This window comes from Lepisma saccharinum, chromosome 6 (assembly GCF_977018435.1).
Source record: "Lepisma saccharinum chromosome 6, izLepSacc3.1, whole genome shotgun sequence".
NCBI lineage: Eukaryota > Metazoa > Arthropoda > Insecta > Zygentoma > Lepismatidae > Lepisma > Lepisma saccharinum.
Window position 1 is genome coordinate 76,875,452 of NC_139234.1, and position 19,125 is coordinate 76,894,576.

Below are 19,125 nucleotides of genomic sequence, written 5' to 3' on the forward strand. Positions count from 1 at the left end.
TATCATTGCATATCTCTTGGTGTGGTAGTTCGGGGCGCAAGCTAGGTCTATGTGATCATAGGTTTGCCGATAGCCACGCATTGAGTTTTATGCATTTTAATTGAGTCAATTCATCGACGAAGCGAAATCCTTGCCTTCGTCTCAAGTATAGTTGCATTATAATTGCAATAAATAAAGAATAAAACTTTTCAGTTTATACATACGGCAGTAATGTGGTTTTATTTCTCTGTGCTGTGAATATTGTCTTGGCCTAACACTATCCCTGTACCTGAGAGGAGTCTGTGTAATTCACCGAGTCTCATCGTTCACCGCTGAGTATTATTAAGTTAATATTAATAGTAAAATAATACGACGCGTGAAGTAATTGTGCCTAGAACGTATCATACTAATTATAATGAAATAAATAAATGAACTTAATACAATAACAGGATACAAATAAGGTGGAAAGGGTGATTAATATTCAGTAATAGCATAAGTGATCATTATATAAAAGTAAAGAAGTCGAATTGTAATTGCGATTCTGTGTCTTTTTCGGTTCCCACGAACTGAGAGTTTCGTGCGGCTTTTGGGTTGTTTTATCCCAGGTGTAGCGCCATCTCACGGCAGGCACCCAAGCACTTTTGGTAGGCGCATCTATTGCAGCTCCAAGTTAAGGTTAGCGCCGGCCAGGCGGCGATCTTTAACTAACCCCTTTCTCTTTGTTTGTCTGGGAGATCGATTTTCTTAATATTTACGTCAATTTGGATAAGATCGACAAAGAAGCCCAGAGAAGAAAATATACACAACATGTAATAATTACAAGAAGAAGCAGCATTAGTAATTACAAGAAGAAGAAGCCTTACCTTAGTAATTACAAGAAGGAAGAGCCTTAGTAATTACAAGAAGAAGAAGCCGTAGTAGTAATAAGAAGAAGATGCCTTATTAATTACAACAAGAAGAAGCCTTAGCAATAATAAGAAGAAGCCCAAAGAAGAAGATTGGCTACAATTAATAAGAAATAAAAATAGAAGAAAAATATTGTATGAAAAGATTGCCAAAGTTATCTAATATTTGTATATAATTATTCAAGAATATATTACGAATTGTACCCTCCGTAGTGGGTTAAATTATTGTTTCTTTCCATATATTCGTAGTGTTAGTCACCCTGATCTGTGCCCAGAGGTATCTCATTGTTTCTACCCTGTGCTAAGCTGGCAGATGTCCACGTGAGAGGACGTGGCATGGGTAGGGTTACCAGACATCCGGATTTTCCCGGACATGTCCTACATTTTACCCTTGTGTCCGGCGTCTGGGTGGAATTTGAAAAATGTCATATATATCCTACATTTTGAGCATCACATATTAAAATTAGGCTAAATACGTGTTTCAGTTTAACAAAGACAAATCATGCAAGTTACAAGTCTATGGACTACGCTCCCAAACTCAATAGTGACATTTATTTTGCTGCAGTCATTGCCGAAAAAGAAAAGAAAATATTGTCCTGCTAGAGGACAAACGGAAAAACGGAAGCAACTATTGAAGAAAAGTTTTGAGGCCACATTCTAATGATGCGACCGTTCAATGCCTGAGGGTAATTTCTTGCCTTGGGGTTTATATTGATGAAACAAGGTGTTTCCCATTCTTATTCATTATCTTGATTGTAAAGCAGGGGTTTAGAGAACGAAGTTATTTATGGTGTCTACTAGTCAAGGAAGTCGTGAAAATCAAGAAAAAATAAAGAAAGTGGGTCAAGAAGTCAATAAAAAGTCAAGAAATTATACTTGTGGTCAAGAATTTTTGCTATCCTAATGACTGATTAGTGGATTTAGTTTATTTTACTTGACTTTTCTGCCCCTTTGGCTAGTCGCGAAGATGAAGATGAATGGTCATAAGATAGATGAAGAGACAATCACAAACATATAGGGCGACAACACGAACCCCACAAAAGATTATACTGGCTGGGAGTCCAAACGCCAGAGCCTTGCTAGTCTGCAAAATGCTGTCCAGAATGCATTAATAGATAAAATAGGTCTAAATCTCTTGTTGTATACTGCTGCAGTTTTCATTTTAACCAGCCTTTTTGGTAGGATTTTCTTATAAAATATTATTTTCTTAATTGCTAATTTCCAATTTAACCTTTATTTAATCGACCCCTACTTAGGCAAACAAAAACGAAAAATAAATATAAAGAAAAATCCTGAAAAACTCAAGAATTTTGAATTTGTTATTTTGGTATTTCTGTTATTCAACTAAAAACTACCCAAGATGAAACTTCTGGAACCATTTCAATTACGGTAATTGCTGAATATTTGTTTGCCATTACAGGACATAATTCAAAGGTTTTTCTTTTTTTTTTCTTCATAAAGTCTGTAAGAAGTTTGGTACTGGTCCATATAATATCAAAGAGTTTGACTGTCCAGTCTCTCATAAATATATTTTGACTAAACCTGAAATGTTTGGAAAAATTGGCTCATCTGTGAAGTACCGTTAAAACAGGTGCATTGTTTAGTATAATTACAAGTTTGGAAATTTTGAATTAAAGAATTCATTAAGAAATCTTTTTTTTTTTCTGAAAAGTGTCAATTTTAAATTACTCTCTAACGTGTTCTATAGAAATATGTATTATATATTGCGAATGTTTTATGTCCTACATTTCCCTCATAACGATCTGGTAACCCTACTGATGGGACAAACACAATGACATACCATTGCCTGACCATGATGTTCAAACCTAGGACCTCTTCTCTATCAATGTTGAAAATATTTCCATTGCAAAAGATGCAAATTAATAATAGTACCTGCACTTAATTTTCTGGTTACAAAAAAAAAATATTTCCTCTGGTTGCACAAAAATTTATTTCCTCTGGTTACACACACACAAAAAAATCTGGTTACACAAAAAATTTAGTACAGTTCGTGTGTACTTCAAGAACGTAATGTGTAACCTATCTAACTATGACCGAGCATTTTTTGAAAGGAAAAGTAATATTTTTGCTCATATCACTAAAACAGAGAGAAAATCAACATTTGAATGATTTCTCTTCTACCTTTAATGAAGTGCAAGGGGTGCGGGACACAAAATTTTTTGTTGGGAAGGAAACACGATGGGGTATTTTTAAAGTCCTGGCATTTAAAACTGGAAAAATAATGTTATTTTCCGACTAAATTGGGAGATTATAGGAGCGGAAAGTATTCAACATTACCCGATACTAAAAAAATGTTACACACACAATTTTACCCTCGGGTGATGATTTATTTTGCATTTCTGGAATAAAAACTGCTAATTTCAATAAATTTCGGACATTTAGTACAAAAAAAATATGTAGGGAATAAAGTACTCTTAAAATCTATCATTTTTTCCGAAGTCTGGATCGGAACGGGACTTTTTTTTCCCCAAAGTCCAGACTTTTTTGTTTCCTGCACATCCGTTGTCATTACTGCGGAGTCAACTCCTGCTAATGGGCTTCCAATGTTCACGTCTGACAGGTTGAATGCAATAATTTTGGCGCCTAGATCTCGAGGAAACGGATGAAGAGAGATCCGTGAAAGATTATTTTGCCCTGATCGTAGTTTACATCCTCCTTGTACACACCCATTCGTTCCTTTCATACAGGACACAATCTCAGCTCCCTTTAGCGTCATGTTGTGAGCCTACGAACCGGAAGTTGTTGTGCTACAAGTATGGCGTCCGTGCGAAGATACTTCCTTCCGGTGGATAGCCCCTATAGCACCTTTCTTGTGTTGTTTATTACAGAAGTTGTACAATTTACATACAGGTAATGGACAAAATAATATGAACACCTTGGTTTGCAAAGGCCTATATATGCCGTCGTGGAAAAGGAACAACACTCAGCAGAGATTTCAACCATCTAGTGGCGATGAAAGCAAACATATCAGTCTATCAGAAGCTGGTGTGAGAGTTGCATGCGAGCAGTCAGCTATCCGTCAAATGCAGGTATGTCCGACCTTTCAGACTTCAAAAGAAGCATGATCATAGGAGCCCGCCTGGCTGGAGCATCTGTGACAAAAACAGCTACACTTGTTGGTGTAGCACGGAGCACAGTGTCAACTGTTCTGACAGCCTACAGACAACATGGAAAGACAACGTCTGCAAAGGAGAATAGTGGGCGAAAAACAAAGTTATCCAACAGGGATCGACGTGTGTTGAAGCGAATAGTGACTCGAAAGCACAAGACAACACTGTCCCAGATAACCGCAGAGATGAACAATCACCTCCAGGACCCTGTATCAACGAAAACCATTCAAAGGGAGCTGCATTCTGTGAACATTCATGGCAGAGTTGCCATCCCCAAACCGTTGGTGACTCCACGTAATGCAGTGACACAAAGAAGGTGGTGCCAAGAGCACAAGAATTGGACACAGCAGCAATGGGAACATGTGATATCGTCAGAAGAATCGTCTTTCACATTATTTCAGACCACAGTACGTGTTTATGTGTGGAGAACTCCTGCTGAAGCATTTGATATTGACTGCTTAGTGCTTACCGTGAAACATGGTGGGGGGTCTGTGATGGTTTGGGGGGCTATATCTTGGAATGGTGTTGGCCCACTTGTCGTCCTGCGTGGGAGAATCAACGCAGAGAAGTACTGCACCATCCTGGGTGACCACCTCCATCCCATGGTTCAGACTTTGTTTCCCGATGCATGCCCCATATAACGCCCCTATTCACACTGCTAGGTGCGTTGATGCATGGTTTGATGAGCAGTGATGAGGTAGAACATCGCATCTGGTGTCCACAGTCCCCCGATCTTAACATCATTGAGCCTTTGTGGGGTATTTTGGAGGCCAAAGTGCGTAATCGGTTTCCACCTCCAATGACACTTTCGGAACTTGAGACTGTTTTGTGCGAGGAGTGGCTACGTATTCCAGTTCACACTGTACAGGTCCTTTATTTGTCTATCCCACGTAGGATACAAGCTGTCATTCAGGCAAGGGGGGGGGGGCAACCCCCTACTAATACAAGTTTTCTGCAATTGCATTGGTATTCATATTATTTTGTCCATTACCTGTACAAAGTAAAGCATATTAACATTAAGATCAAGTGATGGCAGTCTTATAAGTACTATGACTTAGCCCTTTTAGTCTAAACTCTTCTTCATCATGAAAACATCATTAGCTTGAACAAATTGTGTTTGAAAGTAATTAACAAAATGATGATATTGACATTTAATTCCTATGTATACAATCACGTAGGGTTAAATGAATGGAATTTGTTCTTAAAAACTGAATTAGAGCTGACATGTTCTTCGTTACAGATCACCTAAAACGTGATTTTGTTATTTCAAGAGCAGAAAACACAATAATTTCTGTTTATTTGGAGTTGGTACATTCGTTCCAATTCCAGTAATGCAATAACTGCTTCTGAATCAAAACTACACAGCCTCCACAACTATGCAACTTGTTGCATATTTATAGGTTTGGTTTTATTCTCCATCTAAGCCAGGAAGGATAAAAAACGTAAGTTAATTAACAATCCAATTTTCATTTGTTTAAAATCAAATATGTATTTCTTAATATTTAACAGTACATATACATAATTACATTCATGTACAAAAATATTTTGCAGTAATAACCAATTATATTTAAAATGCCCTTAATCAATAGATTTTACCAAATTACTACGTTTATATACCCTGATTATACAATTTGTTTACTCAACATTGGCTTATAAAAATTACATATTGATCAATCTCATAAAAAGTTCACAAATCACTCAGTATAACAAAATTGTCCCATTTATTACACATACAATTTTACTTTTTTTAACCAGGTGTGAAAATAATAGATTGAACATATATGCATGCTCTCTATATGATATATTCTAGTATTAAATATCTACTTTTATTTTTAATACATCTTAGTTATTAATTATGCAGTCATAAAAAACAAAAGATATTAATTACGCAATTTATAATGGTTAGAATATCTAAAATACTGCAATTGTAAGAGAACATCCTGACCATTTTAAAAAAGTAGCAGTAAGGGACTGAGCATTGTCTATCAACAATTTCCAGTTGTAAACAGTAAACAAAGTTGTGTTTACTGACACAGATTTCAAATCTGGTTATAATTTTACCCTTCCAAGCAAAGTACGAGGGATGATCGAAAAGAAAAGGTTACAAATCATATAAATTTTGTTTTATTCACTGTAACGTAACAAAAATTTATGTGTAGATTAATAACATGTTTGTCTTGTTGCAGGTTTGAGGACTTCGGATTCTGACCATGTATACTCGAGAAGCAGACATTTAAAATGATGACTCGTCTGGAAAATTGGTCAAGAGTAGAAGTGAGGGCAGTGGTGCGGTTCCTGTGGGCCAAAAACACTACACCTGCTGACATTCATAGGCAGATTGTGGAGGTGTATGGGGAGGGGCAATTTCAAGGCAACATGTAGCGAAGTGGTGTCGTGCCTTCAAAGAAGGACGGACCAGGTTTGTTAATGACAACCCTGGACACAACGGTAGACCCAGTACCTCAACCAGTGACGTGAACTGTGCTCGTGTGTATGAGTGTGTTTGTGAGGACAGAAGAAGAATATTACGCTCAATATCAGCTGAGCTGGGACTACCATTTGGTGTTGTGCAGAACATTGTGGTTAATGTCCATAAGTATAGGAAAAACCGCTACCTCAGAGTGGCTACGAGAACTTGATGCGGATTTCTGTGCAACTGGTATGGAAAACCTCATCTACAGTTGTGACAAGTGCTTGAACAAAAAAAAAAAAAAACTGATTACATCGAGAACTAGTGTTGAGTGCCCACTATCATCAGGTGTGTTCATCTTCCAGCTATGTCTAACACATACGCCATAATAGGCTTTGTAACTTTTTTTTTCGATCATCCCTCGTATATCATACATTCATGATATCAAAACATATCGTGTAGTAGTTCCATCATACCACTTTGTTATTTCAAAGTATGGTTCTGTCAGCTGAAGATAGCAGCAGGAACTCCAGTCATGACATAGAACATATATAATACTTGAGTAGCGATGAAAAATTTGCGATAATATGCAAAGTGGAAACCACGATTTCACATTTTTCAGGGGACCAAACTAAAAAAAAATTAAAATGTGGGAAAATGTAAAATCGAGGAAAATTTTATAGAATTTTGCTGTGTTGGGACCATCAAGATTGAATCTCGTATAATGCAGGAAAATGTAAAAACTGGGAACGTAAAATCGCGGTTCCACTCTAGTAACAATACATGCAGAGAAAATGATGATTCAAGTTTTATTTGAGATCAAGGGAATGTGTGTCATCTGAAGCAATATTTACTCCTATAATAGGAATGGGACAGACTGATCGGTTCTCTATCAGTACTGGCTAATATAGGCATATTGGTTTATCGATAATGTTACCGATTCAATATATCTATATATATATATATATATATATTATAATTAAGTGCAATATTCTGCCATTTTGTTATAATTTTTATGAATACAAACATACAATCTCCATGCCCTACTTTTTTTCAAAGTAAATCTCTAAATATGTAGCTTTTTTTGCATTTCAGTCATATGGTAACACACATTTATTAAGGAGGTGAATGAACCATTTAGATTCTTCAGGGACCATATGGAATTTTATCGGATCTGTAGAAGGGGAAGGAGACACCTCTGGCACCCCTAGGGATGGGGCTGGGGGTGAGTTTTCTTCTTTCTCTCTCTCCTTTCCTCTTTCTCTCTCTAAGAGAGAGGAGAGAGAGAGAGGAGAGAGAGAGGGGAAAGAAAGAAACGAGAGAAGGAAAGAAAGAAGAAAGAGAGAGAGAGCATTTCTCTCTCCCTCTTTCTCTCCACTTCCCAGCTTCTTTCCCTTTCACCTTCTCTATTCCCTCTCCTCTCTCTCTTCAAAAGAGAAGGAAAGAGAAAGAGAGAGTGGAGCGAGAGAGAAAGGGCCCCCTTCAGGACGAGAGAGAGAGAGACAGATATGGTGGAAGACCCCTGAGCCTTCCTCTCCCTCTCTTTACAATCCTCCCCAAAGTCAGAGAGAGACCTTTTCTCCCCCTTTCTATTTGTGAGGGTGGGCGAGAGAGAGAGAGTGAAATGAGAGAGACAGAGAAGAGAACAGTCACCTTTCTCTTCATTCTCATCTTTTTCTTTTGTCACCCCTTCCGCCACCACATTCTCTCTCTCCCTCCCTGAGAGAAAGAGAGATTGCTTTGGGGAGGGTAGGGGGAGAGGCGGAGGGGGATAAACACAATTCTAATAGATAGGGATGTGAAGTTTTAGTTTTATTTTTCCCTCAATTTCGGGGTTATTCTTTACTGCAATTCGGTGTTAATTTTCGCAGTTTAAAGCAAAATTCGGTGTAATTATTTGAAAATAGGTTTTATTTTTACATGCGTATTTACGATTTCTTCTATGCATAAGATTTTCATATTGCTTTAGTTATGGAAAATTAAGGCAAATTTCAGTTTTAATGACAAAAAAAAAAATCAAAGGCTTGCCTTTGTGAGAAATTACCAAATTTCTTGCATTTGGGAACCTATTTCATCTCATCAGTCACTAAATATGAAATGTTTGTTGAAGAATATCACTCAAATCTTTGAACACAATCATATTTCAAACTTTTCACTCTCACAGAATAAAATTTTCAAAAATCGTTTTCTTAAATTCAATTTTCAGTTTACTTTACATTAACATTGATGATTTTCCACGCACGTACAGATGGTGCATAATAAATGTTCACAGTATTCACTCACCACACTTCCTATAAAAAAAGTACTTCTGAATAGAAAGATGGCATATTTTTTTCCCATTCACTCGAATGGAATGATTGTTTAATAAAGGCTTCCACAGTTCGAAGTGTGATGTACACCTTGTCTTCTTTCCTTGTTTTCAGCTTCTCGAACCTTTTAACGACAGAAAGTTGAGGGTTTGTTTCGCTCGCTTTACTTTTCTTCTCGGGCCTACCCGACGGTGTAGTGGTAGTGTCACCGCCTTGTAATGAAGCGATCCCGGGATCGATACTCAGTGGAGGCATCCCAGTGGCTCGGATTCAACAAACTGTAGGTCCAGTCCCGATTAGCCTTTATGTGCATAAAGTGATTGTGAAACAGCCTCTCACTTCCATTGCGCTTAATCAAGGAATCCTTCTGCTTCCATGTTATTTTGCAATTCAGTGATTACAAAATAATGTAGTTCTATCTGAAGCATATAAAGTCTTTCAGGAGCAAACTAATGCATTCACTGCTGGCTTTGGGATGCTACGGAGTACACCACAGAAGGAAATGGAAATGAAACGACACTGCACAAATCGTGCAGCTTCAGTGATTCTGACTGACTGAAATTTCCCTAACAATTTCAAAAAATCCCTCTCAGACCTCAAAATATCGTTTGGTGTACAAACATGCCCCCTCACCCCTATGCCCTTCTCCACACAACAGGTGTTTCTCTCTGAAAATGTTCCCATTCCTACGAAACTTCCCTTCTGAGAAGATCCCCACGGTGAATTATATTTCAGGACGAGGTCAAAGCATTTTCAGTCATTTCTGCACCAAACTGAAATGCATGAAGCATGACAAACTCTTTTAAATCGAACATTCACTAGCTAGACTATAAATGGACAAATCTCATAGTGCTTCTGGTAGTTCTTTTTGAATGGAAGAAGTGTTATGCCCAGTTTATAGTGCATATTTCGTGGCATTTTTCACTTTAGTGCAAAATTCGGTGTTACTCTCAAAAATGGCATAATTTGCATTATTTCGCGATTCCCAAACACCAAAACTTGCCTCCTTAACCTACCCAAATACATTTTAAACACTTTATATTGCTTTCCTCAACTTTTCAGTGTTATCGTTAAAACGAAAACTTCACGTCCCTACTAATAGATCATCTTGCTGAGCAAAACATAATGTCTCGCACATTATTACCTGTAATGGAGTGTATGAAGCCAGATGTAATAAATAATGGGAATACATTCATACATATTGGACTATGAACCTACCAATGCATTCTTCTATTGTGATAAACTCCTAGACAGTGGAATGCCCAAGGGGGAGTTGGTGACAGTCATAACTCCCCTTTAGCCCAGTATTTTTTTAATGTTGGGCTTACTCTGTACTGACACCAGACCAGTTTCAGGTAAACATATTCGTACAGGTGTACGGTCATTATTGGCAATATAGTGTCTCTTCAAAAGAATTAATCTCTCTCTCTGACACACACAGAGAGGAAAGAGAGATAGAGATATATAGATTTACTTAACGCTCTCAACAGAACACTTACAAATATAAAAAAAATACTATTGCAACATTAATTAAGAAAGTAGTAAAACACATGCCAACCCAGCCAGAGGCAGAAAACGGAGAAGGATGATGATGATGAAAATATATGCATCGTTTTAATCTAAATTTTCAGATAGACAATTTCAGATGTGGAAAAGTTAGGAGCAGCTAGGATTTCTATGACCTACAAAAGTTACTAAAATATTAACTTAAAAAAATGAACTCATTACAAGGAGCAAATGTAATACATTTCAAAATAGTTAAATGTAAAATGTTCTTTATTCTCTAACAAAGCATAGGTACTCGGTTTATCATATTTGTATTTTTATTATTATTTTACGTCACTTTTGACTATTTGCAATGATGAGTAGAGGAAATTGATGAAGGGACACTCACCAGGAACACCAATGCCAGGCCAAGAATTGAACTTGGGAACTTCAGTGGTGAGATTGAACATTGACCAATTAACGCTCACAGCTACTGAGTTAGCTGATTAACATTTTCAAAACATGAATTTCTCTATTCTTCTGGAACATATCAGCCTCAATCCCTCCCACACCAAAAAAAAAATTAAAAAATATATAAAATCGCAGCAGTCATGAAAATCATAGCCTACATTAACAAGACACAATTAAAGGTGAAATTGGTTAAAAGGTATGAAAACATGATCTACAACTTCATTGGTGGAATGCCCAGCCATTTTTCTGATAAAACAAATACCCTAATAAACTTTCTGTTCCTGAGGAAGTTAATTTTGCTAGTATGCAACAACAGTAATCAAACCAATATTCACTATCATAAAGTATGATTCGTCAGCTCCTATGTGTACGTATATGCAACACAAATTTTAACCTATCATAAAAAACAACATCACAATATGAACAAGCATACGGACCAATCCCTGCATGAGTTTTCATATGCAAAGCAATAGAAGACTTTGACCCAAATATCCTTCCACAGTCATCACAGAAATATACCTCCTTGCTTGTGGCATCTTTAGGATCTTGAATATGCATGTAGATATGTCCCTCCATTGTGATCCTATCACGAAATATCTTATCACAGTAAATACAAGTAAATTGCTGTTTATCACAGTAAAATTTCATGTGGGCACAGGCTTGAGACTTTGTACGGAATTTCTTTCTGCATTTCCTACAAGGGAATTTTTTTGTGTTTGAGTGAATTCGAGAATGTAAGTTAAGATGGCCCTTTGTGGTGAACATTCTCCCGCATTTGCTGCACAGGAACGACCCTCTGCTGCTGTCTTTGGCATGAACCCCACACATCTCCCTCAGTGATCCTGCTGCTATGAGCAATTTCAACTTGGATTTCATTTGGTTCAATCGAAGGACATTGTTCAGACGATGACTGGCAACATCTTCAAGCTGCTGTTCTTCAGAATTGTCTTCTTCAGATTTAATGTCCCTACGATATTCTTCACCTAGAAATGTAACCTCAGATGTTCCATCAATCCTGCAAAATAAATAAAATGTAACCATTGTAAATTACGTAATGCATAATTTGGGGTAGAAAAAACTCAAACTAATTCAGGCACCAGCCCCCTTTCTCTCAAGAGCCACCTCTTTTTTATTTATTTATTCTTTTGCAAATACGGGCCAAGAAAACCACACAGATACACACTTCGAAATATGATCTTAAAATATTTAATTAATACAAGATTGGATTAAAAATAATTCATTCTTGTGTCAGAGTGGCGTTCTTAAAGAATGAATTTACAACGTCATACTCGTAACAGCATGAATTACTATACAATACATTCTAATATATGGCAGACTGTACTATATCGGTGCAGATTTTAAAATTCAGCTAGCAACAGAGAACAAATTTATAATGGCATGTTTATTATTCTGATTTAATGTTACAAGGGATACAGAAAACACACAAATATTTAAAAATCCATACTGTAGTTGTCATTTTAAAAAAGCTAATGGAAATTTCCATAAGAGAAATCGAAATATTAAAAAAAAATACTTTTCTCTTCACTGAATTTCAAAATTCAGGTGCCAGGTGAAAGTTTTCAGGTGGCATGGCAACCAGGCATCATGTATTTTTCTACCCACGGGGCATAACAACATTCAACTGGAAGCTGCAGTGGTCCACTAGGCAGATTCAATTTCATTACCTTAATATTTCCTAATTTTTTTCATCTTTCCATATTTACAATTATTAATCCATAATTAGCTTTCCAAACTTCAACGACTAGATTTAAATTGGGGAATTCCAGCCTTACGCTTGTGACATATTACACATCAAATATAACGTTCTAGATATGAGAATGGATTAAAATATTCATAATGAACTGATTATCATGAAGTTATTATGCAGTTATTATGAAGTACTTTGTGGTGTGTGCTAACAATTGTTTTTTTAAAAAACTTTAATTTTATGACATAGCCTAAATGCGTGAAAAGCATAAATGAAAATGTGTTGTCATGTGTGATGCTTTAAAAATGTAGCAAAATGTGACTTCATTTGTATGTAAGGCTAGGGTGACCAGACACATACCTTCAAAAAAGAGGACAGAGATTGGCGAAAAAGGAGGACAAAGTCATGAAAAAGAGGACGTTGCAAAAATGGCAACACATTTGCCATTACTCATAATTTAATCAATATAAGAAAATCTTACCAACATTATGCTCACAGATACTTTTCAGGTGATGTCTTTCAATAATTTCCTCTTACCTTTAAGCAAAGAAAGCAATCTCCTAATCTGTTATTTAACAAACGACAAAGAATATCTACAATTTGAAGCACAGAATATTACTTTTCTAATTCTTGGATATTAGAATGAAATCTTCCCACGAGTAATCTTACGAATGTAACAAGTAAGATTCGCTTTAACTTATTTCCAAAAACCAAATTAAAATTTTAGGTAATTTAGATTGGGTAGAGAAATATGATTTTAGTGGCACGAACATTCCTAGCACTCTTTCAACAGCAGGGGAAAGTGACAGCCACCTTACACTTTACCCAGTGCCGGATCTACAAGTCTTGCCCCCCCCCCCCCCCCCGCAAAATATTACCAAAGGCCCCTATACCTACACCCACCCACACACACCCACCGAATATAACTTTCTATTTACCTGTATAAAACGTATATTTTATTCATTTCTGTACTTCTGAGTAACTAAGTTTGTTTTTTACATACGCATATACGAACCCTCCACTATGACAATGGCTGAGGGTCCCCTAAAAGCTTACTTGTCTCCCGGCCCCCTAAAGGCTTACTTGTCTCCACCCCCCACCCCCACCCCCCGCACTGTGGAGTTTTGCGACTTGTAGATCCGGCACTGACTTTACCTCATACCTATTAGTTTCTTCCATCCTATCCTTTAACCTTTTCGTGCCCAAGGCCATTTTCACATATAACCCCCTTGATGCCCAAGCCGATTTTGAGCAAAATGCAGAGTTTCAATTAAATGAGTGTAGATCGGAGGCTAATTGCCCTAGAGAGATGAGTGATATACCGTTGTACGCGGAATGAACCAGAGATTCAGACTATATAAAATTTAAGCAAATTTGGCGTATATGTGGTGGGGGGAAAGGGGCTTACTCTCAAAATTCCAAAATTTCGGGGGAAAAAATTTTGTTCCCCCACCCTCCCCTCAAGAAAAAAGTACATGACAGTGTCGACATGCACATGGAAATGATCGCTGACATGTAAGGAACACAAAAATATTTGCATTATTATCATATGACCAATGTAACTTGAGTTGTAGCCCCAAAAGGAATGGTTGGCACGCCACTGATTCAAGCTTCAAAATGCAGCAGTACCTTGAAATGACTTTAGCTCAGAGACTATTTGCCCTGGAGATATGAACGATATACCGTTGTACGCAGAATGAATCACAGATTGAGACGATATATAAGTTATGCACATTCGGCGTACATAAGGAGGGGGAAATCCCCTGAAAATACTTTTTTTTTTAAAAAAATGGGGTTTCGCCACCCCCGCCCCCCCGAAAAAAAGGATATGAAAAGTTCAAAATGCACATAGAAATTATCGCTGTCATGTAAGAAACAGAAAAATATTTGCATCATTGTCATATGACCAATGTAACTTGAGTTGTAGCCCCAAAAGGAATGGTCGGCATGCCACTGATTCAAGCTTCAAAATGCAGCGGTACCTTGAAATGACTATAGCTCAGAAACTAAATGCCCTAGAGATATGAAAGATACACCGTTGTACGCAGCATGAATCACAGATTCAGACGATATATAACACTGATGAACAAATTCAAACTTTTTTTTGCTCCTTTGAACGAAAATAGGTGATTATTTATAATTCGACCCCGCTGAATCCAAATCTGAAAGTAGAAATGCTGTATCACCTATCGTTTTCCCTGGATTTTCATTTTTTGTTTTTAATAAAAATTTAATTCCCTTTGTAATAATACATCGAAATTTGAAATTATTTTTTATTTGTTTGCTCATGAAATAAGATTTAAATATTGAAGCGAATAACTATGAAATATAAAAAAAAAAAATACATAGGACCGATTTTGACTGTTCAATGAAGAAATTTCATGCAAAAAAAAAAAAGGAAAAAGAAAACACATTTTTACTCGCATTTTCAAAATTTCTTTCTTGAACTCTGCCGTTTGTAACTGCCACCAGAAACCTCTTCCTTGAGGTTCCAACAGTAGTCTGCTAACATGTTCTGTACTGATTTTCCTGCATATCGTTTCTCCATGACAGAAATATCCTGGTGAAATCTCTCGCCGCATTCGTCACTAACCACGCCCAAGTTAGGGAGGGGAAAGTCCAAATGCGAATGTAAAAAGTGAATTTTCAAGGACATATTGCACCCCATGCGCTGATAACACTTCAACAAGTTCATAACAAGTTCCTTGTAGTTGCCAGCTTTCATATTTCCAAGAAAATTACAGCATACTTGTCTGAAAGCTAACCATGCGGATTTCTTTTTCTGTTAGCAATTTCACAAAGTTGTCATCATGAATGATCTCACGGATTTGCGGCCCAATAAATATGCCTTCTTTTAACTAACTATCACTGAGTTTAGGAAATGTTTTTCTCAAATACCCAAAACCCTCACCGTGTTTATCCAAAGCCTTAACAAAATTTTTCATGAGCCTTAACTTTATATGCAACGGTGGTAACAAAATCTTGCCTTGCTCAAGTAGAGGGTGATTCCTAACACTTTTCTCTCCAGGAATTAAGTTTTTTCGTATGGGCCAATCCAAAAATGTTGTAATGTTAATCTTCTGCCCAGCTGTCCCATTCGCAAAGAAAGCAGCAAAATTTTGTAAACCCAGATTTCATGCCCAAAAGTATACCAATCATTTTGAGGTCTCCGCATATCTGCCAACAATATTTTTCATAAATTATCACTTAATATTGTATCCATATTTTCATATGTTTCCTTCACGGTGGAAGAATAGGCAAGGCATAATGATGAGTATATATTCCCATTATGCAACAATACTACTTTTAAACTATTGTTAGATGAATCTAAATATAGTCTCCACTCGTTTGGGTTGTGACTCCTTCCAAGTTCTTGCAGAAGGCCTTCTACATCATTGCAGTAAGTTAACTCATTACTAACAGAACAAAAATGTGTCAGTAATTGTTGGCGTTTCCGATATGACACCTTAACACCATCTTGTAATAAATTCCACCCTCGGAGACGAGAACCTAATAATTCCGCTTGAACTTTAGAAAAGTTGAGGTCTCTGACTAGATCATTTAGTTCGGATTGGGAAATAAAGTGAGGTATATTTGGATCAGGAAAATTTGGATCGGTGTTTGAATATGAGGGTCCAGGTTCGTCATCTGGAGAAGAGTACTGTTTGGTTCTATTTCATTAACTGTCTATTCTTGAGGAGGCTTAGGAATTGGTATAAAATCATGACTCATAGGTTTCTTGGCTGAAGGAACATCAGGATAAAATATAGAATGTTTTGATTTAGAACTATATCCCACTATGTTTGTTAAACAGAAGTAACAATCCGTAGTATGATCTTTCTGTTCTGTCCATATTATGTGAGTGCCATTAAGCCAACCACGTAAAGTTCGCGAACAATTACAACGAATTTTACCTGGTGCCCAGCTTTTTCCCTCCTCTACTTTACTTTCAAAATACAACTCATATGCTTTTTTCACTTTAGGAGTGATAGTATTTCTCTGTGACTTCGGAGTAAATTCCCCACAAACATAACAAAACAACTTCGGGTTATTCACACATTTGCGTGACATGGCGAACTCATTAATTGAGTTATAATATATTTCTTTAAAAAAAACAATTATGAATGCTCTTATCGTTTTGTTAAAATATAACTTACACTTAACTTCACTATACACAATATTACATTCACAATTTTACGAACAAACACAAACATAAAATACGGCTACTCGCGAAGGCTACTCGCGAAGTTATCGGAAAGGAAGTTGGAGACTCGACTAACCCCCAAAAGAACAAATTTTAAGAGAGAAACAGGAAATTTCTCTACTGCCAGATGTTTCCTCCACTAAATATTAAGTGCCAGTCATAAACACACAAGGTCGCTGAGAAGTTCTTATCCATTTGCTAGGAACCAAACGTTAAGCCGGATGCGGAGCAGGGTGCGGAGACCTGAAACCATAAAACTATAAAATGTGGGTGTTCTGCAAAAAATTTAGGTGATACAGGAAAACGGATGCGATATTCGTTATCAGCACATCTGAATACATAAAGATCACTTAGTTTTATTTAAAGGAGTATTTCATTGTTTATCAGTGTAATTTATGCACATTCGGCGTACATATGGAGGGGGAAGAGAGAAAAACCCCAAAAATTATTTTATAAAATTGTCACCACCCAAAAAATGTCCTCGCACTTGGGCACAAAACGACACCTACGCACAACATTCAAGGACGAAAAGCTAGAACGCAGTGAAAAGTGAGCGCAGATTCTTGCAGCTGCTTGAAATTCTATTTTTAGACAATGCAGGGTAACCCCTGTTGCAACTTGTGGACACTTGTGATAAAAAACAAAGGTTTCCTTCAGTGCGCTTCAAAATTCCATATTCACAACACAGATTCAACAACCAGTTTTCCCCCTCCCCCACCCCCTGCTTGCGCCCTCATGGAAAACTTTCATTTTGACATTGGATAATGATAAACAAGCTTCCTTCGAATGCAGTTATCAGGAGGAAATGAAAAGCATGGCTTTAGAACAACAAAGCCGGTCTTCCTTTGTTGGCAAAAATTTGACCTTGAAAAGAGACGAAAAAGAGAAGTCCCTTTTCCTGCCTTTTCCCCTCCATTTTCATGAAGACAAAAAAAATGCAAGAAAACATTTCTGTTAAATACATGTGTTAGGAACAATATATATAAAAAAATCGAAATTCTAGCCAAAAATAGAAAAGTTATAACGTAAAAACTACGACCTTGACATAGTGTCTCGATCGAGATGCTTGGTACCGGGAGGGTTACATTTGGGTATCTCGATCGAGATGCTTGGGTCCCAAAAGGTTAAAAGCTGGACATTTTCTTGCAAGATCATTGTTGAATTTACATTTTTGCTTAGTTATTTCATGAAATTAAATATTACTTAACCATCAAAATTCTCACTACGCGTTTCTGTATCGTGGATGTATAACTCGAAGAGGAACTGGCCGACCTCCGTGGCTGAGTGGTTAGCACACCGCACCACAATGCCAGCGATCCCGGATTCGAATCCCAACCTGGTCATGGGTGTTCTTTCTGAGTATCTCTTCATCAAAATCATCACATCATCGCTCATACCCATCTTCAGGATTAGCCAAAAGTGGCAGAAAAGCGAAGTAAAAGAAACCAATTCAATCATTTGAAAAGGAACTGCACAGAGTACATGCGTTCCAGCAGTCTCCGAGGGCGAAGCAATGAGTTTGAAAGGTTCGTTTCATGGTGTTTCTACTCCGGAAAAACATTTTTATAGTGCCTATAAATGCCTATTTTGCTTAATGGTGTCAAAAAAATTATATTCTGCAATTTTTGCATACTTCAGCTTTCTTTACGTGTCTTTGGCTTTCCCCACATTGAAAGATGTAAGGCTTTGTTGATGTTGTATTGACTGAAATATGGTATTTGCCAGATTTGAGGGTCTCAATTGGAACATTGTTTTATTTTTATTTTTTTGTTACAATGGTACAAATTGTTTTTTTTCATAATTTGTTCAAATTTGCACAGTCGTTAGTACAAGCTCTTTTTGTGAGAATTACTTTAACTGACGATTCCCGCAAATGTGAATTTCGATCAAAAGAAAAACGGTTTGTTAACCGTTAGCGCACTTTTATGTATAAACTGAAGTGCTAACACTGTATAACTGTGCATTGTAAGAAGAAAATTGAAATAAGTTCACATTCAGTGCCTAATTTAATGTCTTTTTTATTTTAGGGTGCCTTTTCAGTGCCTATTTTGATCATTTTGGTGCCTATTTGACTGCCGAGGTTTTTAGTGCCTATAAATCCGCCCCCTACTAATGACTCAGTCGGGAAAGTGAATACTAACGTGCCCCAAGTCATAGGCTATGCGTTGCCTTAAATCATGATCGTTATGTGTCGAAGGATTGTCAATGCAGCACATTTGCTATGGTGAATTCTATACTTTTTCAAACAAAACAAAAAAAAAAAAGGACATTTAGCGATTTCTAAAAAATCTGCCCAGACGCCAGACAGACACCTAAAAAGGAGGACATGTCCGGATAAAAGAGGATGTCTGGTCACCCTATGTAAGGCACATTGGCTAGATGCTAGTAATTTTTGTTGGTGAAATATGCAAATTATATGCATTCACGAACATATCACCCTTAATGCAATTATGAACAATAATAATTTTCAGATTGATTCATTTTATTATTTACATGGAGTAGGACCACTTTTTGTGGAATGCC

At 37.0% G+C, this 19,125-nt stretch overlaps 1 protein-coding gene across 2 annotated transcripts in view; it reads right to left on the reverse strand.

The window, feature by feature from the left end:
• Positions 1-7,801: 7,801 nt before the first annotated feature.
• LOC145988894 (uncharacterized) overlaps positions 7,802-19,125 on the reverse strand; it is a 28,813-nt gene continuing 17,489 nt past the window's right edge. For both annotated transcript variants that reach the window (XM_083124181.1, XM_083124180.1), the window contains exon 3: positions 7,802-11,705. In XM_083124181.1, coding sequence (XP_082980307.1) covers positions 11,045-11,705 — 661 coding nt within the window. In that variant the 3' untranslated portion in view covers positions 7,802-11,044. The remainder of the gene's footprint in view (positions 11,706-19,125) is intronic.